Source organism: Mesocricetus auratus, unplaced genomic scaffold (genome assembly GCF_017639785.1).
Source record: "Mesocricetus auratus isolate SY011 unplaced genomic scaffold, BCM_Maur_2.0 Super-Scaffold_100007, whole genome shotgun sequence".
Lineage (NCBI taxonomy): Eukaryota > Metazoa > Chordata > Mammalia > Rodentia > Cricetidae > Mesocricetus > Mesocricetus auratus.
In genome coordinates this window covers 30,720,169-30,747,454 of record NW_024429191.1, presented here as the reverse complement: position 1 = coordinate 30,747,454, position 27,286 = coordinate 30,720,169, and the positions used below count along the sequence as shown (strand labels likewise).

Genomic DNA, 27,286 nt, shown 5'->3' with positions numbered 1-27,286 from the left:
TCCTCCTCAGAAGGCTGGGCTGGAACAAATAACAAGGAACAGGAGGGTGGCTGGGCAGGCCGTGAACACCTCACAGTACCAGGACAGCCAGGGAGCACTTGAGTGTGGCCACTTTGTCCTCAGCCCACTTCCCTGGCCTCCCAAGACCCTCGGTCTGTCCCAGGAATCAGATCCTAGGTCTGTGGGCATCAGACTCTCAGCTCCCTCTGGACCTCCACTTCTGCATAGTCCAGAGCACCCAAGTTAGGCCCTGTAAGACAGGCCCAACCTCCAGAAGCCCCTGTAGCTCCCAGCCCTTAGCAGGAAACCTGCTCCATCAGGGACAGCAGCGAATATCAGCCATCTCCTACGGCCAGTCTCGCCGAGGGGCTGAGGCCTGTGTACCAGGACATTCCCTCCTGTCCCGGCTGACTGGGGAGAACCTGCACAGAAACTGCAGGCCTGAGAAGGACCTCAGGACTCTTTCTCCACAGCCTCTGCAGACACTATATGGCAGCAGTTTTCAACAAGAAAGAATTCAGACCTGCAGTCGGCAGTGGTCCACTGTGCAGGAAGCTCTCCAAGCTAGACGCAGCAGCAGGGAGGCCTCCTTCGTCCCCTTCCCAACAAAGCATCAGGTGTTGAAGGTGACCTTTCAACAACACCCATCACACCTGGATTGCTCTCCAAATGGGCAAGAGCTGAGGGGCACACGATGATTTTAAAGCTGTGCTCATCTGAAAATAAAAGCCCACTTGGGAATCACGCATGAGAGAAGAATCGCTCCTGGCTAAGGCTGTCGGGAGTGTCCCGGGTCACTGGGATTGAGTTTATATGTTGTGCTTTATTCTACCTCCCTGTATGCATTTAGCTTTCTCACTGGGTCATGAACATGCAGTTTGATCTCTGAGTTCTACGCTTCCCTCCCTCCCTCCCTCCCTCCCTCAACTCCAGCCCCTCCCCATCCAAGAGTTTGGAAACACAGCTGAACTCCACAGGAAATGTTTGATTTGGAAACTCAAACCCAAAATCTTTATGCTTTTTTTCCTTTTTAAATTCTAAGAGACTCTTCTTTTGTGTCCAGGCTTCTAAAACATGATTTAAAGGGCTCAACTCTTTACATTCAGTTATCTGGCAGCACCCCAGCATCTGCATACAATACGGACCTGGGTTTCCATACGCAAACATGGCCTTCTTTGCAGAGCAGATATAGGATGAATTTCTGAGAACAGACAAGAGAGGATTTGGGGGTGTTCCTCTCCAGAATCCCAGAGAAGGAAAACGGAATTTGGACGCAACTCACAGGGGGAGAATGAATGAGAGAAAATCTCAATTTTCAACTGTGATCTGTTGATGAGTTTATTAATGGCCTGTAAGAGCTCAAAACATTTGATCACATCCTCAAATGGCTTTGAATGGATGGACAAATCAGATCAGCACACAAGAAAACATTGAGTTGGTGGGGCTGGAGAGAGGCTCATCGGTTAAGAGCATGTACTGCTCTTCCAGAGAATGGGAGTTTGATTCCCAGTAACTGTGTCAGGCAGCCACACCCACCTATAACTCCAGTGCCAGGAACATTCGACTTATCTGGCCTCTGCAGGCACCTGTACACACACACTTTAAAAATCATTAAAATAAATCTTTTTTTTAAAAGAGTTGAACTGAATGTGGCTCACACCTGTAGCCCCAGCTACTCTGCTCTTGTGGGGTATGAGGCAGGATTGCTTGAATCCAGGAATTCTAGACCAGCCTGGACGACACAGTGAGACCCCAGTCCAAAGATAAAAAGAAAACAACACTAAAAGTATGCAATGATTTATTTTTGTGACATGCTGTAAATGAAACCATAAAACATTCCTATCTTTTGGCTGAAAATCCATACTCTAGGGAATTTTCTCCAAAATAAACCCCAAGAAGTAAATCAACAAAAGCAAAAAAAGAAAAAGAAAAGAAACAAAAGAGTTATTTATGGAGAAACCATTGGGCAGTGGGGGATGGGTTAGGGAAGAATGGAGATTCCCCTGATAAAGCCATTAAGGTCAGGAAGCAGCATTGGGAAGGAGTGTGACAAGGAATCAGGTTTGTCATATGACCCGAATACCATCCAAACAGAACACAGCGGAGGCTGCAGCAGTGGTGTGTTTCTTTAAAGGGTTAATTCTGGGTTTGGGCAGGCGGTTCAGCAGCACTTGGCGTGCAAGGGTGAGGACTGGAGTTGAGATCGTCATATAAATGCTGGGTGGACATGGCAGTCCACCTGTAACCTCAGCTCAAGGGAAGTAGAGGTGGGGATCCCCAGAGCAAGTTGCATAGCTAGGCTAGCTGAAGTGGCAAGCTGAAGATTCAAGAGCCTCAGGACATCAAGCAGGGGCACCTGATGTCAATCTCAGGCTTCCACATGCATGAGAACACGTGTGAATACATGCATGAGCACACACACACACACACACACACACAGATATGCACACCTCTTCCCCCTTTTCTAGGCATGTTCAGTAGTAGAACATTTGCCTAGCATGCTGCTTGATTTTCAACACCAGAAAAAAAATCAACCTTTAGAAATTCTTTGTCGATCTTGTGTAGTCTCCTCAGAAGAATATAAAAACCTTAGAAGAAGCACAAAGGCCAAGAGGGGCTTCTGAGATTGCCCTGTGGGGGCTTTTTTTTTTTTTGGAGACTAGGTCTCATTGTATAGCAATGTCAGTCTGGAATTCCATATATAGACCAGGCTGGCCAAGAACTCACAAGAATCCACCTGCCTCTGCCCCCCAAGTATGGGATTAAAGGCGTGTGCTATAATGCTCAGTCAATTTTTTGTTTTGAGACAGAATTTCAGATACTCCAGACCTCAAAGTACCTGTGTAGGTGAGGATGCCTTTGAACTCTGGATCCTCCTGCTTCCACCTCCCAAGTGCTGGAACTACAGACATGAGCCATCATACTCAACCGAGGGTTGTTTTTTAAAATAAAGACAGCAAAGTCCACTGCAGGATCAGTCCAGATAGAATACAGGTTCCACAAATAGCAGAATAAAGGCCTAGCTGGGATCAAACCACATTCTCTGCCCTCCTTCCTCCCCCAAGAGGAAAGATATACACAGGCACCATCATTGCCAGCACCGATGTGGGGTGCAGAATTTCCCCACCACTCCAAACACCGACAAGCCACTGATGCTGACGGTGACAGTAGCACTGAAGTGTCATCACGACTAAAGATTCGTATATGGCAGGCACTGTGCCAATAGTCTTCAGCTCTCCTGGCCATACCCATTTACAGATGGGAAAATTGAGACTCGGAGGGAAGTATTGGGTCTAGATCCAAGTCTTGGTATCAGCTGACTGCAAGCCAAAGCAAGATGACTTCTGTTTCCAAGCAATTTTCATGTCTCCCAAAAGCCAGCCCCTGGGAGCTGCTGGGCCAGTTCAGTTGATAAAATGCTTACTATGCAAGCAGGAGTACCTGAGTTCAATTCCCTGGCATCCATACAGAAAGCTAGATGCACTGTAAGTGCATGCTTGCAATGCCAGTACTGGGAAAGCAATGACAGGCAGGTCCCCAGAGCTTGTTGGGACACCATCTTAGCCAAATCAGTGAACCCTGAGAACAAGATGGAGTGCTTCTGAGGAATGACACCTGAGATGGAACTCTGCCCTCCGAGTACACACACTATGTGCACACACACACACACACACACACACACACACACACACTCCTGAGTATACACCCACACATACACACATGTCCCCTAAAACTATTCTGATAGAAATCAGGTCTATGTCTGAGAAAGGCTGGTGAGAGGAAGACACTGAGTACAGATCACACAGGTTGCTGAGTCTGCATGTATGGAACACGTGTGTTCCATCATCACAGAGGGGAATGTGATTATGAACTGGTCAAAAGCAATGGCTGAACATCAGAGAGCATGGACTTCAATGGCCGGACACCAACTAAAACCAAAAGTCACCCAGGAAGCCAGGGACTCCCAAGACAGAAGGTGAGCTATGACCAATAAATCTAACTGTATTAACACTGCTCCGTGTCCTCCCTCTTCTGAAGGAATGCACACCACGAGCCTCAGTGGATGCCTAAAACTGCAAATAGTACCAAATCCTATAGAAACAACAGTTTTCTGCACACACTTACAAAGTTCACAGGGGAGAAAAGAGACCCGTAGTAACTAACAATAAAATAGGACAACTACAACAACACTGTAACAAAACATGTAAATAATGCTGTGCTCTCTCAGAATGTTGGATTGTGCTGTCCTGTCATTTTTGGGATGCTCCATGACATAATGCATTGCCCACGTGATGAGATGACCAAGGAGAATGATACAGGCATTGTGACACAGGTTAGGTTACTAGTGACCTTCGGACGCTTCCTCAGGAGGATGGTTGTATGATTCTAGGTCATCGAGCCATGGAAATGGCAGGTCGGTAGCACAGACCGTGTAGATGCCTGTAGATGCGGTGGAGGAAACCATGATTCACATCCTAAAATCAGCAGGATGGTGTGAGATTTCATCACTCAGAGCAGCGTGCAGCCGAAGACTCGGGAGCAGCTTCCTTCTGAAGTTTTGGCTTTTATGCATTATATTCAGACTGTCATTAGTCACGGGAACTTGAATTACGGAAAGCAAAGCCATGAGTAAAGGAGAATTAGCGTATGTTAGGACCTTGGAGAAGGTGAGGGGTGTGGCTGGCAAAAGCAACTTTGCAAACTGTAAAGACAAAAGAAATTATACATAAACCATGTGCTCTGGTTGGCTAAGCTGTTTCTCACAGGGCTGTGGATAAACAGCCCTGAAAATGCTTTACATGCATATTAGAGCTGAAAAAAAGGACATAAACTCAGGGTAATGAGAGGCAGGTTTACTGCCATCCAAAAAGGAAAGCAGGAAGTGCCCAGTGGGGAGCCAAAGTCATCCCTGGGAGGGCATGTCTGTCCCGTGAGACAGCCACAGAGATCTTCTGAGGGCCCATCTGGGTAGCAGTAAAGCAGCAGTGAGAGGAAGTGGGTGAAGGAACTACCTAGGGTCAAAGGACTACTGGAGGGGACTACAGGGAACGGCAGCTAGAACACACTCAGGGAAGCAAAGGACACTGAGTCCAGAGCAGACTCCATAAAGCAACTCTCCAAAATACACCACACCAGGCATCGGGAGGGCCCTGCCTCAGCAGGAGGGGACACCATCTCAGGTGAGGTTGTGTACCACACTGGCACACACGAGTGTCCCTGTAACACTGCAGTGGAGCTAAAACATCCAACTTGTCTAGTGACGTCCTCACTGTGGTCACAGCACACACCTCACACACGTGTTTGTAGTGATACTGATGTGAGCATGCCTACTGTGGCATGTGCAACACATGTTATCAAAGGCCACACTGAACCACTGTCCTATGCCATCCTCCTCTGTTGTCAGCACAATGGACTCACTATATCTGAAACTGAGCTACATTTCTTTTTTTTAAGGTTATTTTTTCTATGTTTGTTTTGATCTCTAGCCCATGCTGGCCCTGATTTCCCTCAGTAGCTAAGGATGACCTTGAACTTCCCGTTTCCCTGCCTCTGCCTCTCAAGAGCTGGAATTACGGGCATGATCCAGGATGTTCAGTTTTGCAGTGTTGGGGATTGTCCCATGCATGCTTGGCAAGTACTCCTCAGACTGAGCTATGGGCCCAGGATGGCTCAGTAGGTAAAGAGACTTGCTGCAAAGTCTGACAACCTAAGTTCAACCTTGGGACTCACATAACAGAAGGAGAGAACCTGACTCCAGCAAGTTTTCCTCTGACCTCCATACCTGTGCCACAGAACATCACCCCCCTCACACACAAACAGATACACACACACAGATACACAGAGAGACACCCCCCATACGCACACGGATGGACACATATACTAAAATGTAATTTCAGCAAACAACCATTGTTACATACACACACACATATGCACACACACAGATACACAGAGAGACACCCCACCCATACACACACGGATGGACACACATACTAAAATGTAATTTCAGCAAACAACCATTGAGCTCCCCTGTCAGCCCCTAAAGCTGTACCTTGAGCAGTGACAGCAAAACCCATGAATATTTATAGAAACTCTGAAATGCCAGCACTCACTAAAAATTACCACCAGGAAAATCGGGTCCAGGATGAGAAAAATCAATTAATCAAAACTCCACAATGGCCACAGATGTTGGATTAGCACGAAGACATAAGACAACTACTGCAACTGAGGGCATGTGTTCAAGAAGGGAAACACCAAAGACATTACAAAGACCCAAATTAGAATCGTGGAGGTGAAAACGGCCATGTCTAAGATGAAGAACATGGTGGGGGAATCAGTGGCAGATTAACTGCAGAAGAGAAGACCAGTGGACCTGGAGACAATAGAGAGCATTTAGAATGAACACAGAAAGAACTCTTGAAAAAGGGAAAAAAGACAAGAGAGGTTATGGGGTTTTGAGAGGCTAACTACGTGGAGTGGAGCCACCAGAGAAGGGGTAGAAAGAAATATCTGAGGAGGCCACGCTCAAGGACATTTTTTTTTCTTTTCTTTTTCTTTTCTTTTTTGGTTTTTACAAGACAGGGTTTCTCTGTATTGTTTCAGAGGCTATCAGTCCAGCCCGGCCTCGAACTCACAGAGATCCGCCTGCCTCTGCCTCCCAAGTGCTGGGATTAAAGGCGTGTGCCACCACTGCCCGGCTCAAGGACATTTTCTAATGAGACAAAAGCTACAAATCCATTTATCCAAGAATCTCAGTAGAACAAAGATGATGAGCAGTAAGAGCCGGTAGCTGGGGGACATCGAGATGGCTCAGCGGGTGATGAACAAGCTCGACAACTTCAGTTTGAACCCTGTAACCCAGGGTGGAAGGAGAGGACCAGCTCCCAAAGGATGTCCTCTGACCTCTGTAAGTGTGACATGACAGGCACACCTGCACCACACACACACACACACACACACACACACACACACACACACACACACACACACACACACGCGCGCGCGCGGTGGAGGGTTGTTAGCTAGGTGTGGTGACTCATGTCTGGAATCCCAGCATGTGAGAGGCTGAGGCAGGAGGATTATCAGCATGAGCTAGAGTCACATCCTGTCTCAAAACAAAAACAAACAAACAAAAATTACAACAAAATGTATCATAATGAGACTGCTTAAAATCCATGATAAAGAGAAAATCCTGAAAAGTAGCAGGGGTGGGGTGGCTAGGATGTGGCTGTCAGAATTCTCACATACTGCTGACAAGCCTATAAAGTAAAGTGAGCGGGGTGGTGATGCCTCCCACCTTTAATCCCAGCATCCAGCAGGCAGAGGAGAGGCAGGTGGGTCTCTGTGAGTTCGAGGCCAGCATGGTCTACAGAAGGAGTTCCAGGACAGCCAGGGCTACACAGAGAAACCCTCAAAAAACAAGTGAACAAACAAGAATGTAAAGTGACACAGCTCTGAACAATTCAGTAGCTTCTTAAACAGTGAGCCAGGTGTGGTGGGAGGTGTCTAGAGTCCCATCACTTGGGAGGCCAGGCCAGGAACATTGCCATGAGTTCAAGTTCACTACAGACTACATAGAAAGTCCTAGGCCAACCTGGTTTAAAGAGTGAAATCCTGGCTGGACATGACAGCTCACACCTCTTATCCCAGCATCTAGGCAGGAAGATCATTGTGAGCTGGAAGCTAGCCTGGGCTACACATGAGTTGGACTATGGTATAAGACCCTATCTCAAAAAAACACGATGAGGGTCAACAAGATGGTTCATTAAGGAAAGGTGTTCACAGCCCAGCCTGACAACTCCAGTTCAGTCCCCAGGACCTACAAGGTGGAAGGACAGACCCCACTCCTGCAAGTTGTCCTTTGACTTCACCATGCACAGGATGGCATGCACACGCACCCACATACATCATACACACACTAAATAAAAGAAGTGGTTTTTAAAAAAATGAATGAAAACTAATCAAAAGTAACAGAAATCCAGTGACTCTTGATGGGTTGGCAAAGGGATGGAAAGAAGAAACGTCAAGCAAGCATGAAGAAATTTGGAGAGCAACAGCTATAGGCAAGAGCTTGATTGTTGGAAAGGTCCCAAGCCTGCCAATGTATCTAAATGTATCAAATTGTACAATTTAATTGAACGTCCTTGTAGGTCAATCACAAAGGAAATCACGAAGGAAAAACAACAATGAAAAAGTTCGAAGTCCCCACTTCCCAAGGTTTGGGGGTTTTGGAGGCTGTGGGCAGGTATTCTGGGGTCAGCGAGCATCTCCCTGAACTTCAGCACCTCCCCACCCCCAAACCAGGTAAAACCTCCCCGCAAAGACAAACACAAACTAGAGAGCCGCTAGCCTGGCCCAGCCATTTGGCAGAGGCTGCCAGACTATTCTGGAAGGAATGTGGGTTTAATCAGCGACTCCCATCAGCACGATGAACCACTCTCTTCCAAACCACATCAGCAGGCAGATTTCCTGAAGACTGCTTGTTTCAAAGTGCATGCTAATGTATTGAAAGGGGTGGTCTACAAACAAAACCCAGTTCTTTGGGAATCCTCCATTCGTGTTCCTATTCATTCGCTTTGAAGGGCACGCATCGCTTCCCCTTGGACCCACTGGAGGGTTCCTCACATGGAGCTGACAGGAAGAAATCCCCTCTGAGGCCCTCCTGCTGGATAGCGGGTTTTCACCACAGATTTTGGCTGTTTGAGGAGACCCCTCAGGCTGTGGGGAGACAGACAGGCTAAGCCTCCTCCACATGACGGTCTCAGGCGCTTGTCAGATCCTGCCTAGATCCCGAAGCATCAACTCTCTGCTTCCAGCTCACCCCAGCATCTGCATCCGAGCAGGTGGTGTGCAGGTGGTTGAGGACAGCTATGAATGTGCTGACCATGAAACTATAAAGTTTACTTAAAACATTCTAAGCTGAGGAGATGCCCGGGTGGGTAAAACGTTTGCCATGCAAAGATGAAGACCCGGCTTTGATTCCCAGAACTCAAGAAGATGCAGGTATGAACGTGTGAGATGGGAAACCCAGCACAGGGATGAGGCAGGAGGGTCTCTGGGCTTGAGGGCAGAGATGAGGCAGGGGGGTCTCTAGGGCTTGAGGGCCAGCTGGTCTAACCTAACAGATAATCTCTGTAGACGACATATCATGTTGTAGTGCCTCGGGCTGAACACACCTGGTAGTTCCCTTTCACATATCAAGCTTGAATTTGATGATGTCATAGGCTAACTGGTATTCCCACCAAGTTTCTATGATGAAGTCCTGATCCCCAGTAGCTCAGAACGTGCCTGAATTTGAAAATGGGTCCTTAGAGAGATGATTGAGGTAAAATGAAGTGACCCACGAAGTCAGTGTCCTAAGAAGAGGGGACCGAGACAGACACACTGAGGGAAGCTGACAGGCAGATACAGCAAGAACATGGTCATGTGCAAGCCAAGAGCAGCCTCAAAAAAACCAAGCCTGTCAGCACAGTGATGCCAGACTTTTAGTCGCCAGAGTTGAGAAAAATCCATTCCTGCTATTCAAGCCACCCGGCCTGTGGTACTTTGCCATGGCAGCTCAGCAGACTAATGCCAACCAGGCCTCAGCCAACCCCATCCTGACTCCATTCATCTTTCAGACTGCCCACCAGAACCTATAAGGACCTAAAAAAATAAAAAAGGGCGACAAGGGCCAAGTGACTTTCCACTTCCTTGGGTCCCAGGGAATAGCTAGTGGAGTCCCCAAAAGGTCTTCTGCACCAGACATTAACAGTCCTGTAGACACAACTCGGGTTACCAAGGCAGGGGTGGAGGTGTTAAGGGGCCCATGGCTTCTCTGCGCCCTGCTGGGGTTTACCTAAAGAGAGCCCCTTGCACCCTTATAGGGACCCAGGGAGGCAGCAGAGGAAGCAGGGGCCTAGAAAAGCCAGTTCTGATTCCCACAAAGGAGCTACACGGTGCCCACTGAGGGGGTTCTTGGGGGAACCTAGGTAGAAAAGCTCCTACCAAAGAGCACAGAGGAGGCTGGACCCATGTGGGCATATGATAATCATTCTGCAGGACTCCTTTGCAGCAACTCACATGCGGGTTCATGCAGACCAACTCTCACATACCCACATATATGACAAACTCTCACACCCATGCATGTGTGCATTTATGCACACATCCATACACACACATGCAGACATACAGCTACACTCACATGCAAGCATGCACACTTACATACACAGTCACATGCATACATATAGTCATACATATAGGCATGTACTGACATAATACACACAGCCACATGCATGCCTATGGTCACATATAGACATGCACTCACACACACACATGCTGGTGCATACACACACACTCAGGTACACATACATTCATGAGCACACCTGCACGTAAATTTTTGCTCTTTTACATTATGTCACGTTCTCACATGCTACTACCCCACTGCTACTATGGGATTGCTCTTCATTGACTGTAGCACACTTGGGTCTGAAGACAAGACATCATGGACCATAACAGATGCTCACCACACAGAAAGTGGCCACACAAAGTAACAGACTCTGCCTTCTTTGTGGAGTGTTTTTCTCAGGAGGACCAAACTTGAATCAGTTATATTTAAATTGTTGTTGGTTTTTTTTAAGCCAGAGTAATCGCTACGTTCTAATCGTTTTTATAATTTGTCTCACAACTTAAAGTTGGAAATAAATTCCACTTTGGATGTTCACACTACCCATCTGAAAGCACCCCCGCCCTGACCCCCTCCGCCCAGATTTCCTGGCTACATCAGGGAAGTAAATTCTCTCATTTACAAATGTGAATTGAAGCAGATGTGTGAAGCCTCTGGTTCCCCAGGTTTATCACGAGCACCCAGGCGTGTTTGGGATGCATTGTGCCACCGCGGAGCTAGGCTAACTCATCAATCAGAGCAAATGCACTGGGTCTCACGCCCATCACAATGACAAGCGCATGGGTATTTCCATGAGCACTTTGGCTTTTATTTTTGGTTATAAATATGATTTTTTAATTACATGGGAAGTCTCTCCTTCTGTACAAATGAGAAACCTAGAGAAACCCAGAGGTCAGTTTTGTGCTTGCTTTCTCTCTACTACCAAGCAACAAGCAACGAGTCTCAAAATCTAAAGGTGATATATATTTATATGCATTGTATGGCTTTAATAGGATAGCAGATCACAGTGTTAAGGGAGTTTGTATTGTACTTTGTTTTGGGGCATTCGGCTCACAGTCTCACTGTGACTTCACACATGGGAATCCTCTACCCTTGAACTTGTGCCTATGCTGCCTCAGCCTCCTGAGTGCTGGGATGTGTACCACTATGGTCAGCTAAAGGAACATAAGGTCAGCTATGTAACCTTGAGACTACTCTCCGGTTAGCCAAACAGGCCTATACAGCCATTCCCTCTGGGCTGGATAAATAAGGCACTCTGGAAAGAAGAGTGCTTCAGAGTGCTCACAATGCACAGAGCGCTTCCCACTTCACTCCCACGGAAACCATGCCAGGCAGGCACTACAGTTCCTGCTCCACAGATGAGCAAACCGAAGCTCAGAAAAACTATCAGCCCCCCCCCAAGTCACCAAGCTGGGAAATGGCAGAGCTGGGATGGGAACCTGGGTCTGCTTAAGACTCACGTCTTCCACGCATCCCTCACCTACAGATGTCCTCAAGGCTGTGCACACTAGCAGAGTACACTGCTGTCCCTGCTACTCTGCATGCAGGGGTGGCTCTCCCCAGGCCATAGCGCTGGGGAAAGGGCACAGGGCAAGAGTCCTGGGAATGTTTCAGAAGTACACCCTCGGATGTTCAGATGTCACTGCTCCTCTCGGGGAGAGTGACTCCTATCTCAAAGGCCCCTGGAGATGTTAGTGAGAAGCTGGAGGCCCTACTCGCAAAGCTGCCCAAGCAGGTGCGCATATAAAAGGGGCTAAAGTGCACTCCGGTGATGGAATGAATGCTCATAATGAGAGAAGCCTCAGTTCCATCTCCAGCAAGGCAGGGAAAGCATGGGGTAGGGGTGGGGGTGGGGAGTGGGGATGGGGGTTGGGGGCGGGGGATAGGGCGGGGGGGGGGGGCTCAGTTGTCTGTCTCTAGGCCACACACTCCTGTGACTTTCCTTAAACTCCATCTGCAAACCTATTTTCTCTCCCCAATGGTTCGTGCTAAGTCCCATGTTTCTGGACATGGTGAAGGAATGTTTTTCTGAATGCTTGTGTCAACAATTATAGATTAAAGCTGGGGCTGGCAAGATGGCTCAGCAGTTAAAGGCACTCGTAGCCAAGCCTGGCCACATGAGTTCGATCCCCAGAACACACTTCCCAGAGGGGGGGAGAAACAATTTCCTCAGATTGCTCTCTGACCTCCATGTGTAACCCACACGTGGTAAATAAATAAATAAGCATAAAGAATAAAAATAAAGATTAATTCTGACTCTACACATGGGTCAAGCAAGAACTGGAGGCTGTGTATGGCCACTGGAAAACTTTCTCAGACTGAGCTAACTTTCATCTGCAGAATTAGAAGTCAGCCCTAGAATAAGCCCTGGTGCTTGCCACTGCCACACGCCATTTTGAAAAGGTCTCTGTCACCTTCCGCCACAGCGCCTGATTTGGGGAAGAAATCTTTGGGACACACGCCAAGCAAGGACACGAAACCAGCTTTGCCCCCCACAAAGCTAGAGGCGAGACTTGATGATGGACAACGGCTTTAGAGGACACAGGGTCGGGGCAAGCTCTGCGGTTGTTCTGGTTTTGCTCTGTTGCTGCTGCGTTAACCTGGGGGAGGAAGGGTTTTTTATTTGGCTTGTGAGTCACAGTTCAGGACTGAGGGAAGTTGAGGCAGGAACTAAAGCAGAGGTCTAACTTGCCCAGCTTGCTTTTTATACCACCCAGGACCACCAACCCAGGCGTGGGCCCTCCCATTCCAATCACTAATCAAGAAAATGCCCGGTAGATTTGCCTGCAGGCCAATCTGATGGAGGCAACTCGGCTGAGGGCCTCTCTCTCAGGTGACTCTAGTTTGTGTCAAGTTGACAAAACCCAACCAACACAGAGAAAAAGAGTTCACAAGGTCCTAGCACCAAAATAAATGAATAATAAAATAATATGAATGAAAAAAACACCACCAACAAAAAACCCTTTCAAAGCCCTAAGGACAGTCTTCCTCATCTAGTTGCCCTCCATCCTAAAGAATAACAGACACTGATATACAGAATTCCCTCACAGAACCATGCCCCTGCCTGTGCCAAAAATAACATGGAAGATGACTCACCTTGCATACCACGTGGATAGTTAGATAGATAGATAGATAGATAGATAGATAGATAGATAGATAGATAGATAGATAGATTTTCTGGAACACTATGTAGCCATTAAACAAGACCATATAGTGACGGAAAAGACAGCTCTGCAGTTAAGATCACTGTTTGTTCTCCCAGAGGTCAGAGGGTTGATTCCCAGCATCCACATGGTGTCTCACAACCCTGTGTAACTCTAGTCCTAGGGCATCCAGCACCCTCTTCTGGTCTCTGCAGGCACTGCATGCATGAGGTACACAGATATACTTGTAGGCAGAACACCCATGCACATAACATAAAAAAAGGTTAACCTCGTGGTGGTGGAACACACCTTTAATCCCAGTACTTGGGAGGCAGAGGCAGGTGAATCTCTGTGCATTGGAGGCCAACTTGGTCTACAGATCGAATTCCAGAACTGATAGGATTACACAGAGAAACCCTGTCTTGAAAAACAAAACAAAACAATAAACCCCCTCAAAAGGTTAAAAACATTAATGACCATAAAGATCACCTGTTATCTAGAAAAATGATTTTTATGTAAAGCTCAAAAACATAAAAGTGAGATATAAGTGGCATGTGCTCTATGCTTTAAATGGACTGAACTCCTGTCCTCCATGGAGGAGAACTGTAAGGGATTATGGGAAAAAGCGCACAGCTCCTCTGTCAGGGTGAAGAGTGATCATTACCAGAAAGGTGGCCTGCTTTGAATCAAGATATGTTTTGGAGTTAGGAGCAATGGCATCATTTATAATGCCAGCATTTGGGAGGTAGAGACAGGCGGAACAGGAGTTCAAAGCCAGTCCAGGCTATATAGTGAGAGCCTGTCTCAAACACAGAAGAGAATACCCAAGGATAAGGGGGTGGTGTAGCTTGGCATGGGTGCCTAGCACATAGAAGACTGGAGTTTGAGTGCTGCGGGGGGATGGGGGAGATACCTTTGCATGATTATTTCCTAATATACTCAGCCCTCCATATCTGAAGTTCTGTATTTGCTGGTTCAAGGAAGTATGGATCAAAATCTCTGGTAGAGGGCAGCATCAGACTGTCTCAGCAGGTAGAGGTGCATGGACCTGGCAACCAGGGTTCCGTCTGGTCTGCAGACCCCACAGGTTCCTCTTTCTTTCCTTTTGCCGTGATGAAACACCCTGACAAGAGCAGCTTAGGGGAGACAGGGGTTTTTTTACCTCCCTTTTCAGGCTATAGTCCCTTCCTTTGGGGAAGCCAAAGCATCAGGAACGTCAAACGTCTCGTCACGTCACATCCATAGCCAAGACCGGAGAGAAATGAGCTGTGCAGGCCTGTGCTCAGCTGGCCTTCTCTACTTAGACAGCACAGGCCCCCAAATCAAGGAACGGTGCCGCTCACTTGCAGACTGGGTCTTTCCACATCAGGTAAGGCCCCCACAGACATGCCCAACAGTGGGACTCTCTGCTGAGGTAGTTTTAGGTCACATCAAGCTGGCGCTTAAACAAGGTCACATCAAGCTGGCGCTTAAACAAACCGCCTCGTCATGTAAAGATGAAGGAGAGAACTGACTCCACACCCCTGGTACATGACCTCCCTACCCCACAATAATAAACAAAGAACACTAGGGGAATGAGTACAGGCTTCTTTTCCTCTTGCCTTTAATACTTAGACAATTCATGACGTCAACTACTTACAACATATGAGGAGTTGTGAGGGATTTCAAGACGATCTGAAGGACATGTGAAGGTCAAGTGCAAATGCCTTGCCACCTTACACGAAGGCTCCAGCATCCGGGGTTTCGGCACACAAGGGTCCTGAATCCCACAGACACACAGGGTGACCGCATCCACCAAAGTGTTCTTAAAGGACATAGTAGTGGCAAGAACTGGAGGACTAAGGCAATGCTAGTGTGAAAAAATGCAGGTCTGATCAGAGGGGCCCTCAGCTCTCCCCCACATTTGACAGAGCCTCATGAAGCAGGTGAAGGATCTTTAGAGCAAAAAGAGAAACCTGCAGAAACCTGGGCCGAGGGACAGGCTTCTCTGAAGGTGAAGGGCTGCCCCAGCTCTGCCAGGTGCTGAATGCAAAGGACAGTGGAACCAGACTGGGTTGTAGCTCAGTGGTTAAGCACCTGATGAGCACGCACCAGGACTGGATTTAATCTTCAGTACCACAAAGCAAATGAAAACAGGTCAGTAGGATCCAGGGCTTGGGACTGACAAAGCAGCTCTGCTTGACTGAACTCCAGGCAGGCTCCTGAACTGTCTGCTAGGCCCACGTGCCCACGTCCTGCAAAATCCAGCTTGTAGCAGCCGCACGGACAGTTTATCAAGGAACTACTGACTCAGAAGTGGGGTGACTTCCCCACCCCCAGCTGAGAGGCAGCTTTCTGCCATTGTGGCAAGCTCCTGAGAGCTTGTGAGTAACATATACATTGTTAATATTGTATGAACCAATGAAGGACTGCAGAGATGACTCTGCGGTTGGAGCACGGACTACTCTTCTGGGAGACCTAGGTTTGACTCCCAGCCCCTAATCAGGTGGTTCACAACTACCTGCAACTCCAGCTTTGGGGGACCCAAAACCTCTGGCCTCTGCAGGCAGCTTCATTGACAAATGCATAGCCACACAGAGACACACTTAGATAAACTTAATCAAAACTAAAATAAACTCTTAAAATAAATAAGGGGGGCTGGAGAGATGGCTCAGTGCTTAAGAGCACTTGCTGCTCTTGCAGGGGACCCGGTTCAGTTCCCAGCACCCACAATGGGAAGTTCACAACATTCCACAGTTCTGGAGGATCCAACACCTACTTGTGAACTCTGTGAGCACCCAAATACATGTGTGCATATAAGTACACTTACAAATAAATCTAAATCTAAAAAGGATGCATGAGGAGGAGGAAAAAGAGGAGGAAATAATAATAAAGAGGGTTGCTCATGATTTTGGAGGTTTCAGTCCATGGCGACTTGGCCTTGTTTTGGGCCTATGGAGATGCAGTGTGTCATGGAGGGGAGAGTATAATGGAGTAGCCCAGTCATAACATGAAGGCTTGGAAAAAGGACAGGAAGGGACCCTTCCTAAAGTTCTCTTCAAAGGCATGTTCCAGTGAACTAACTTCCTTTCACTAGACCAGATCTTAAAGGTCCCACCAGCTCCCAGATGCAGGGGCAAAGGCTTCCACAGGTAGTCCTGAAGAGGTATTCAAGATCAGACCTGTGACACCCACTACCCTGCTAGTTCTGTTTGGTCACCCAGCTTGTACTCAGCAAGGATCCTATCATCATTTTGACAAGAGCTCCTTTGCTGTGGCATTCCTCTTAGTCATTTTCCATTCACTGCCTGCTGTCCAGCTCCTCAACTCTGCCCTGCCACTTCCTAGTGCTGAACTCAAGAGGCCAGTCTCTGCAAAATCCAATATGGTGGCCTCTAACTGTCCACAGTAACCCTGAATAGAGCAGCCTTGCTGCCCTCTAATGAGGGCCTGTGAGTCACCCATTATGCCAAGCAAGGGTCATGGGACAGCTTCTCTGTGACAGAGAGCCTGTCCAGGCTTCCCTCTCCTGCCCCGTGTCTTTGAACCAGCATGGACCCAAGCCCTACCTCACATTCAGAGGATGGGGGGGGGGCACTACCCTGGCCACACAGCAGTAAGCAGGGCTCTCACTCCTCACTGTGGGCAATTTTCTCTTCCAAACCTAGGCCCCCTGGAACAGTGCCAGATAAGGCACCTCACCCATACTGGCCCCTGACACTCAGGCTACTACCCAAAGACTCCTAAAGCAGAACAGAGAGGAGCTGGGTCTCCCTCATGTGAACACCTCCTGAGGTGACTTGAGCACAGGCACCTGCCCTAGGCTGAAACACAAAGGGGGCCAGAAAGATGGCTCATCGGGTAAAGGAGATTATCACCAAGCCAGCAACCTGAGTTGGATTCCCAGTGGTCACAAGGTGGAGGGAAATAATTGACTTCTGAGAGTAATTTTCTGACTTCTACATATGCACCGTGGTGTGTACATGCATGCACACACAAAACATACACACTGAATGGACTGATGTAATTAAAATAGATACACAAACCTTCCCACTGCTAAATTTCAAGCCAACAAAGTTGAATTTCTTTATAACATGGCTCCAATTTTCCTCTCTCTCCAGATTATTCTTTGAGACATCCTCTACTTCAGGCCATATATACACATGGATACACACACACACACACACACACACACACACACACACACACCTGGAATCTGGCTGATGAGAGAGGTGCTCATCTGGGCTCAGTGTTCTGCACAAATAATCCCACTGCTGGGTACTATTAATTTGTAGTGAATTCACATAGCAAACTAGGGAATTTCTGTCAATACTGTGGCAGAAAACAAACTCCGATGCTATGAATATAGATCTGGAGCTTCTAGAAGCTTCCCTGGCATCTCCTGAGCACAACGAGGACATTCCCTGATAAATATGGAACCAACTGAAGCCCCAGATCAAGATGCCAGCATCTATGCCTGAGCAGATGTGCACCCCAACTTAGGATATTCAAGCCATGAAGCCTTTTGAAATCTGGTTCCCCTTCAATGGACAGAGGCTCTGTTACATTGTTTGAAGGTCCAGGACCCAAAAAGATATAGAAAGGTTGACTTAAATGCCATGCTAGCTTGGTATGGCGGTACACACCTGCAATCTCAGTACTGGTAGAGGCAGGAGGATCAAGATTTCAGGGCTATCCTTGGCTATCTAGTGAGTATGATGGTTAATATCGTAAACTTGCCAGGATGTAGAATCATGGGAGGGACACATCTCTAGACAAGTCTGCAAACGATTATCTAAACTGGGTTGTAGGCTGGGATTCTGGACTGCAAAATAAGGAGAAAGCAAGCGGAGTGCCAGTGTTCAATGCTGTCTGCATCAGGACTGCAGATACACCATGATCAAATAAACACATAAAAAGACCATTCTTAGTAAGGGAAAAGGGAACATGGGGACCATGACCTGCTCTGTTGTGGGATTCAGAGCCAGCCCACATTGAAATGTGTCTGCAGAGATCTATGGCCTGGGAAGCAGGGCTTCGAGAGGAGCAGAGCTGCCCGGGAACACTGAGCAGGGACAGGTGCAGCACGAACGACAGATCTCAATGCTCAGATTGGCTGGACCAGTTGGCTCCACCTGCAGTGACTTACATTTCTGGCAGTGATGTGAAGTGACACCATTCTCTGCAAATGCTGGGAACAGAGGGGTAGACCACTTCAGCATGACAGTCCAGTCGAGGGTTAAAGACACACCCCAAAGGGCTTATGTGTCCAAAGCCTGGCCCTCTGTGTGGTTATGTTAAGAAATAGGTCTTTAAGAGGTGGGGTCTAGTGGGAGTCCTTAAGTCACTGGAGATGATACCCTTGGAAGGGATTAAGGTATCTTGCTAGACTGCTGAGTTAGTTCTCATGAGAGAGGGTTGCTGTAAGAACCCCTCTGTGTTCTGGCTTCTTCTCCCCTTTGCCTTGGCTCTTCTGTACCAGATCTGACATGGTGTGATGTCATCATGAGGCGCCATTTTGATTGTCTACCTTCACAGCCAGGAGCTCAATCAACCTTTTCTCTTTATAAATGGCGGAGCCTCTGATGTTTTGTTATGCTAACAGAAAACAGACTAATGCAACTGCAGAGAATGGGAGTGCACCAGGAAGAATTCAAACACAGGAGAGTTTCCTTCAACTCTGGCTGAACAAGAGCTGAATGGGGCCAGCAAGGTCCCAAGAGGCAACAGGTTTGTCACTGGAGATGGCTCTCAAGCGTGGTGCTTGGGAAACATGGAGGGGAGAATATGGTTGTGGAAATTGTGAGAAGCTAGCATACCTCTGCCTCTGTGCTCCAAAGTGGCAGCAGCAACAGTTAGCACCTGACTGACACTGCTGGTCACTCCCAGTTGTCTTCCTAACAAAGCCTGGATTCTATTCCAGTGGCAAGGAGCCCAGCCCCGGGGGATGAATCCAGATTGGCTGAAGCCCCTGGTTGTCAGCTCATTGCCTTCCCCAGTGAAAGGGTGGCCATGGTCACATGACCTAATTCTGCTGCTGGCTACAAGGGAATGTGCTCAAAGAAGCTTCCAGAACTTCTCCCATTTTAAACACTAGGGGGGAGCTCTCAGGAGTGTGGCTCTTTCTCCTTCATCCCCTACCTTAGCTATTTGGTGCCAAGGGAGTTCCAGATCAGGGCCTGGAAAAGCAGAGAACTGTCAGCAGACTCAGGCACTGAGGTGTGAGCCACGAACTGCCCAAACCTGCTGTATTCCAGTCTTCCCTTACTACTCGAGATAATCCAGGGCTCCATTGGGTTATCACGGTTAAGTGGCCACATCCCGCATTCCATCACCTGTCATCAAAAGCTATCTACTCTTAGGTGTGGCGATGCATAATCCCAGCAGTGAGGAGGCTGAAGCAGGAGGACTACGAAGTTGAGGTCAGTTTAGGTGTCATAGTAAGTTCAAAGCCAGTCTGGGCTACAATAATGAGACCTTGTCTGACTACTGGCTTATCTTTCATCATTATAGTCAAATACTAGAGACAGGCTATTTTGTAAAGAAAAGAGACTTAGCACACTTTTGTAGACTGAAAGTGCAAAATCAGGCAACCTCTTTCTTTTTGCCTCCGGTCATGACCTACTGGCAGATGATGGCAGGGAGGGAGAGGAAGAGAGAGAAATAGAGGATGAAAGGGGAGCGTATGGACCACAGCACCATCAGGAAGTCAGGACAGGAGGGCATCCTATAATCTAACAGGAGGGCATCCTATAATCTAACAACAGGATAGCATCCTATAATCTAAAGGTTGGCATGCCTAAGACTGACCCAAGACTCCAACTGGGCTCTACCACCTCTTACAGGCCCACACCACCTCCTGGCACTGGCACCCCGGCAACTAGGCTGTCAATGTGTGAGCCTTTAGGGGAATATCTCCATCTCCATCCTAACCCGACCCCTTCCTAGCATCAGCCAGGAGTGGCCTTGGCATCAGCTTGCCTGCGTTTCATTACAGGAGCCATGAGCCATCAGATACCTGCATTAGAGAAAGGAGGCTGGAGTGCAGGAAGCTGGAGCAGTCAAATGACAGCTTGTAAACATCGGGTCCAGGTCTCATCCCCTCTTGGGGTGGGTACCATGTGCAGCGTTGCCCTGCTCCATCCTGTGGTAGCATTCTGTCAGCTTCCAGCGCACCCTGCTTCCCTTTCAGAAGCCTGCCTTGACCCCCACCTCCACCCCATCTTCAAAGTCAGCCTGGAAATGACAAACTCAACAACTCTAAAGCATCTTTGGAGAGAACTCCCTACCCTGCACAGTTGACTTCTTCTAAACACACTGCTATTACTGTGAAGCTCTCCCAAATGGCGGCATTTAAAAAAGTTTTAAAGACGAGGGGAAAGCAGAAAGAGAAAGTGAGTGAGTGTGCCAGAAAGCAACTGGAAAGAAACTTCTTTTGAGGGGCGAGCTATTAGGAGCAGGGAAACGTCAAGGAAACGAGTCAGAGCTGATTTATACTCCAACTCTAGGCATCTTTATTAACAGAGACTCAACAGAGCAGCTCTGACGAGCTGACTACCAGAGGCGCTGAGAAAACCACACCGGATTTCTGGATCTGACAGTAACACAACCAATACACACAGGAAGGAAAGTAGAAAGAAGGAACAAGAGTTTTATCCAACTCTCTGGACTTTCCTTGTTTTCACGCTGGTCTGGACAATAGAAGGCCAAGAGCCAACAATAAATCCACTGTAAGCTGGAAAGGGCCTTCTCTGAACGCAACCAAATATTGCTTTAATCCTTTGCATTAAGTTTTTTTTTACTGCTCTATGAGAGCTATGCATTCTGAATTCTCAGCTCCTGCATACTGAAGTTGGAGGTGTAACTGCTGACCCAGTGATTAATTGGGCAGTTACTTAAGGCACTTTCAAAGCAGAATAGGAGATGTTTGGTTCTGCATGAATATTTTTAGATCCTACGAAAGATACTGCCTTTAATGGCTCTCACTTAGAAATCTTGTTTTGATATTCTGAAAGTCCTTTCTTTCCTGTATGTACTGCAGGAAGGGTCCTTCGATAATCATGACAGAACATGAATATTCCTTCTGTATCTACGTTATCAGACGCATCAGCCAGCCCCAGAAAAACTGATGTCATGGTTCTGTTCCCAAGGGAACAGGGACAGTGGGTCCCCTATAAACAGTGGCTTTTGTTGACTCATTTTTTTCTCCCTGACATTAAGCTTGTATGTGGCTGGCAAGAATTTCTTTTTTAATTTTGGACATAGTTTCTGCCTCGGATCTACCACACACGACTTTATTGGTGAAAGGGCAAGCAGCAGGCACTTGTATATACACAGCTACTTCAGCAGTGACTTAAAAAAGGTGCTTCCCAGGGAGCAAGGCAAGCTAGGGAACATGCTGCATCCAAGTATCCTTTCCCTAAGAGATGTTCACTTCAATAATTATTCATCCTCCATACCTAATGGTCAGAAAAACTTCACATCGAGGTCAAGCCAACTGTGAGCTCCCCATAAAGTGTCTCCCACGGATTTCCCATCACGATCTGTGTGTGCATTTCCCATCCAGAAACATTTAACAAGCAGCAGGAACCAAATGGCACTCAGGGAGAGTGAGGCCTTGTCACTATGAAGAGAGAGACCCCCGACAGACAGACAACACTCAAGTGTGGGTGCTGGGTTGTCTCTGAGTCTTCCAGGAAGAGAAAGGATCCCATCTACACTCTAAACCCCACAGTCTATACTCCGAGCACCACAGTGCCTCAGAACGTGGATACACGGCCATGGCACCGTGTTGAAGGACACAGCAGTTCTCAGTGGGTAGGGGTGGAGAACTCAGGGCCTGGATTTTTTTCCTTTGCCTTTAAAGTCCAGAGTACGAAGCTAGCATTGAGTTCAAGGTTATCCAGGGATACGTAACAATACAGACCCTGTCTCTGGAAAAAAATTATGAGGCTAGGCATGGTGGTACGTGCCTTTTGTAATCTCAGCACCCTGGACACAGAGGCAGGAGGATCACTGCAAATTTGAGGCCAGCTTGGGCTATATAGCAAGTCCCGGGCAAGCCGGGACTATATAGCAAGACTCTATTTCAAAAATAAATATTTCATGAAAAAGAGAAGGAAGGGCAAAAACAAGAAAGAAAAGGAGAAACAGAGGGGCAAGGAGGAAGAGGAAAAGAAGGGGAAAGGATGGGAGGAAGAGACCATGGGACTGAGGAGCCAGCATCGAGGCTAGAGGTCTAGTCAGTGGTAGAGCATGGGCCAGGCCCCAGGTCCAGCCCCGCCCACAGGTGTCAACACTCCTGGTGTGTGTGTGTGGGGGGGTCTGCTTCGTCACAAATCTGTTCCTATCAATTTAGACACAACCTGTGAGTTCCTCATACAAAGGTCTTCTGGGAATTTCTGGTTTCCTGGTCACAGCTTGTAGTTTATTCGTCTCACTGGAGATCCACCATGGAGGGCCTCACCCTCCCTGGGGATTGGAGTGGAGATTGGGTGGGGGACTGGGGGACCTGGTGGGGAGGGCGGGGGAGGAGGGGAGGGAGAGGGAGCTGGGATTGGCATGTGAAGCAAGCTTGTTCCTAACCTAAATAAGAAATAATTATTTAAATAAAAAAACATGAAAAAAAACCAAACAACATCAACAACAAAAGAAAGGACAGCACGAGCCAGCTCTGGCACATGCCTTTAATCACAGCACTAAGGAGACAGAGGCAGGCGGATCTCTGTGAGTTTGAGACCAGCCTGGTCTACAAAGTGAGTTCTAGGACAGACAGGGCTACACATAGAAACCCTATCTCAAAAAGCCAAAAGAAAAAAGAAAGAAGCAAGAGAGGGAGGGAAGGAGGAAGGGAGGCAGGGAGGGAAGGAAGGAGTGAGGGAGGGAGGGAGAAAGGAAGGGAGGGAGGGAGGGCGGAAGGAAGGAAGGGAGGGAGGAAGGAAGGAAGAAAGGGAGGAAGGGAGGGAGGAAGAAAGGAAGGAAGGGAGGAAGGACAGCATGGTTGGGGTATTCACACGTAACTGACCCTCCACAAAGCCGCTCAACACCCCAGTCTCTAGGGGGTTGACAGAGGATAACGGTGGCAATTATGAAACTACTGCTGTAAGCTGCTGGCAGGGCTCTGTCTTCTGCAGGCACTTTCAAAGGGAAAGAGGAAATCATTCAGGAAGGAGCAATTTTGCTCAGAAGCAAGCAGGAGAGGTAACGTTGGCTTCTTAAAGCAACTAAGAAGGAACTGTGGGGAACAAGGAGGTCCCTCCATCCCTTTGAAGTCCCAAATTCACCCTACCTCGGGTACACAGCTCAATGTATGTATCTGACTAGAGCGGTTCAAGCCAAGGCCTCGCACATGCTAAGCAAGCCTCCACCACGGACCTACACCCCCAGCCCTGACCAGCTCAGTACAGTAACAAAGATCACAGATGGGCACAGCTTAGGAATGGGTGGCAGATAGCCCACCTGCCTTCATGCTTTCTCTACCATGAAGCAAGGCTCATTTTCTACTGTGCTTAGGAGTGACCCCCCTCCCCACCTCTTTAGACCTGGGGCAGCCACCACCCCAGGAGAAGGACAACCATTCCCACAAGGGAAGCAGAGCCAAGGAAGACTAACTAGTGTGCTGGTGTCTGCTACACAAACGTAGAGGTTCTGCCCAGCATATCGAATGCGGAGGCTCAGAGGTAGAGCAAAATGTGATCTTTTTTTCCTTCCTCGAGGCAGAGTCTCACTTTATAGCTCTGGCTGCCCTAGACAGGCTGGCCTCATACTCACAGAGATCCGTCTGCCTCTGCCTCCAAAGTGCTGGGATTAAAGCCACGTGCCACTCATGTTCCGCTGCTATTGTTGTTTTAAGTCTTATTCAGTAGCACTGACTGGATCTGGATCTTAACTATATAACATAAGCCAGCCACTAGCATACCAAATTCTGGGATTACAGACAAGCCATCAAGCCCGGCTCACAAAAACAGTCTTAAGCCTCAGAAAACAAATGGAAGACACTTTGGAGTGCACTGTGGAGATTGCAACCAGACAAATGCACACAGAAGCAGCTCAGCTGCATCCTCACTCGCTGTACAGATGCTCGGGTTCAGTGGGCCAGAGTCGCTCCCAGCCAAACCTTCCCGGGCATGGAGGCAAGGGAGTGCTGGCCCGAGCCTTGATGGGTCTGGGCTGTTAGAGGCCGATCAGGCGTGGGGACGCACGAGCCTAATTAGCGTCTCGGGCGCTGGGAGCAAGCTGGAGGCGGTGAGTCTGAGAGCACACTTTACTACAAAATGCAATGATCAGGGCTGTTCCTCTAAGATCTTACCTTACCCCGCTCCTGCGTGTTCCCTAAAGGACCCCCTTTGGATTGTTTTTCCTACAATGCAAATCCTGGCATCCGAGCCGGACAGCAGGACACCTCACGACTAACGACCCCTGAGCAATCCACTAAGCGAACCCTGTTCCTAGGGGTGACTATCACGCCACCCCCGCACTCCCCGCACTCCCGCACCTCCACACCCCGGCGCGTAGACCGACATCCCCTGGCCGGCGATCGTGCGCCTCACCTCCTGCAGCAGGCGCTCCAGGTGCGTTTCGGCCCAGGCGGTCAGGGCTCCAGACGGCCCCGCGCGCCACAAAATTTCGCGCTCCTGCTCCAGCGCCTCCACTCGGCCGTGCAGTGCGGCCGCCTGGGCGCCCAGCAGCAGGCAGGCGGTGGCCGAGCCCACCGACAGCAGCAGGCACAGCGCGCCCAGCACCCGGGCCCCGCAGCCCGCGCTGGGGTCCTGCGCGCCTCCCCTGCCCGCCGGGCGCTCGCTCGCGCCCATGGCTACCAGCCGGCTCTGCGTCGGGGCTGCGGCCCGGGGAGACTCCAGGTCGGCGTCTGCGGGGATCGGAGTCCCGGCGACCGCGGATCGCGCACGCCCCCCCTCGCTGCCCGCTCCAAGGCAGCGGCCACTGCGGGCAGTTCCCTCTATGCAAATAGACCCCGCCAGAAAAGGCGTGGGGACCCACCCAGGGGAGGAGCGGCCGGTCGGGGAGGGCGGGGGGCCCCCGGCGCTCACCGGATCCGCGGCTCCGGGTTCTCGCCACGAGGGTCCCAGTGCGCACGTCTCGGTGCCCAGCCGTTACCACCCGAGGGCCAGACGCGCCTGGTCTCGGTTCTCCCGCAGCTCTCCTGCGACTGTGGCGCGGTTTCTGTCCTAGGAGCGACCCCCAAACTTGTAGACTGACCTCTCTGACACTTGCAAACCAAAACTTGGAACCCTGTGGGACTGTTAGAAGTCCGTCATAGACGGTCAATGAGCGCCGCTTGGTGGCCGAAAGTGACCGTTGCGCGTGGGCATGGAAAGACTTGGTAGAGAATCAGAAAGAACAGAAAAGAATGAGAGAGCACAGGAGAAATGGGAGGAAAGAAAGAAGGAAGGAGAATATTACGGGAAAAAGAAGGGAAGGAGGGAAAGCAGACACCTCTTATAGTCAATGCTCTCTCCATTTATGTCAGGCATGAGCACTAGACAGAAATGGTCATACTTTGGAGGAAGCTGACCCAGAGAGCGTTTAGTTCGGGAAGCAGACAAAAATAAAAGGGAAGAGAGCCCCAAACTTTGTAGAACTTGAATTCCACAGGGAAAAACTTGGATCAAGCCAAATCTGGAATGCACCATACTGACTTAACTACACTTATATTAAGACACCAATAGGGGCCAAAGAGAAAGTCATTCACTTACATGGGTGGCCAGAGAGACTAAAGTTGGAACCAGGTTTTATCCCACAAGGCATATTTGTACTTCAAAATGGGTCTCAACTGTTGCATGTGGTACCCATTTGAGAAGAGTCACTCATGAACCTGGTAAGGGGCAGCTGTGATGGGTTTTAGTTTGCCACCTTCCCTTCCTGAATCTCCGGTGGTTGTCTGCTTAAATTCCTGTGGTTACATTATCCATTCTGTGTTCGTTGAGCCTGTTGAGACCCCCAGCCAAATTCGTACTCCCTTAATTCAGAGGGGAAAGCACCCTGCCCTCTAGACCATCTGAACTGGTGCAATTTCCAAAAATTTCCTAGCTGTGGCCTCAGATAAAGTGAGTTCCTGGTAGTGATTATACAGTCTTGGTCCAGTGAGAAAACTGAGTGTGTGCCCAACAAATGCTCTGAAAACCACTTGCTAAGCAAACCTGACAGTCCCGAACGAAGGGTCTCTGAGAAGAGGCCAACACTGTATTACAAGTTAACACCCATTCTCACTAAAAGGTAATTCCCTATTTCCGACCAGCATTAGTGTTAATGGATACTGCTGCTCTAGAAGTTTCTGTGTATTGAACAGGCCAAGCTCATTGTTCCCCTGGAGCAATTCTTGTCGGCTATGTGGATTGGCTTCCTCTAAGGCTGTGAAGAGCAAGCTCCTAATCTTGAAGTCAAGGTTTCTAGAGCCTGTCCCAGACTGCCCAATCTAAGGTGGCCCCATCCTCAGTCCCCTTCATGATTAATCGGGGGATGGGGGCATCTGTTCCTAGTTATCTTTTAACTGTATCCCCCTGTCTCATGAGCCACTGTCTTCTTACAGAACACTATCTGACCCATAGTCCAGGCACAATAAACACTTGGTAAGCAGATTAAGACAAAAATAAGTTTACTGTCTGCAATTCTCAATTGGAAAAGCAAGAAAGAAAACAGTTGCTTGTCAGCTGAGGTCCTAGAAGGAAAAGGCAGCACCTCAGAACAGGCGATTGAAGCCAGCTTGACTGTAGACAGGCTTCATGGAGGCTACGAGCAAAGACAGCAGGGGGTTGGAGGAGGAGCACTCAGGCTCACAGTCATGGGAAGCACTGTTATCTCTAGCTGAATGGGTGCGAGGAGAAGCCTGCTGGGCAGCCTGTGGAAAGTCAGGTACTCTAAGAAGTCTGCTCACCAGGAGCTGTGACCTTTGGCTGAGCACACAGCCTTTACGAGGGGTGAAGCGGCTAGACGAAATACTCTCTCTCTCCTGCTGGAGACCCCTGTTGGCCCAGTAATAGTAGTA

At 48.7% G+C, this 27,286-nt stretch overlaps 1 protein-coding gene across 2 annotated transcripts in view; it reads right to left on the bottom strand.

Moving 5' to 3' along the window:
- Positions 1–25,218, bottom strand: part of Col23a1 (collagen type XXIII alpha 1 chain) — a 276,998-nt gene extending 251,780 nt beyond the window's left edge. Inside the window, exon 1 of one of the 2 annotated variants that reach the window (XM_040748557.1) lies at positions 24,834–25,218. In XM_040748557.1, coding sequence (XP_040604491.1) covers positions 24,834–25,094 — 261 coding nt within the window. In that variant the 5' untranslated portion in view covers positions 25,095–25,218. The remainder of the gene's footprint in view (positions 1–24,833) is intronic. The other variant, XM_040748558.1, reaches the window with a different exon arrangement.
- Positions 25,219–27,286: the final 2,068 nt, after the last annotated feature.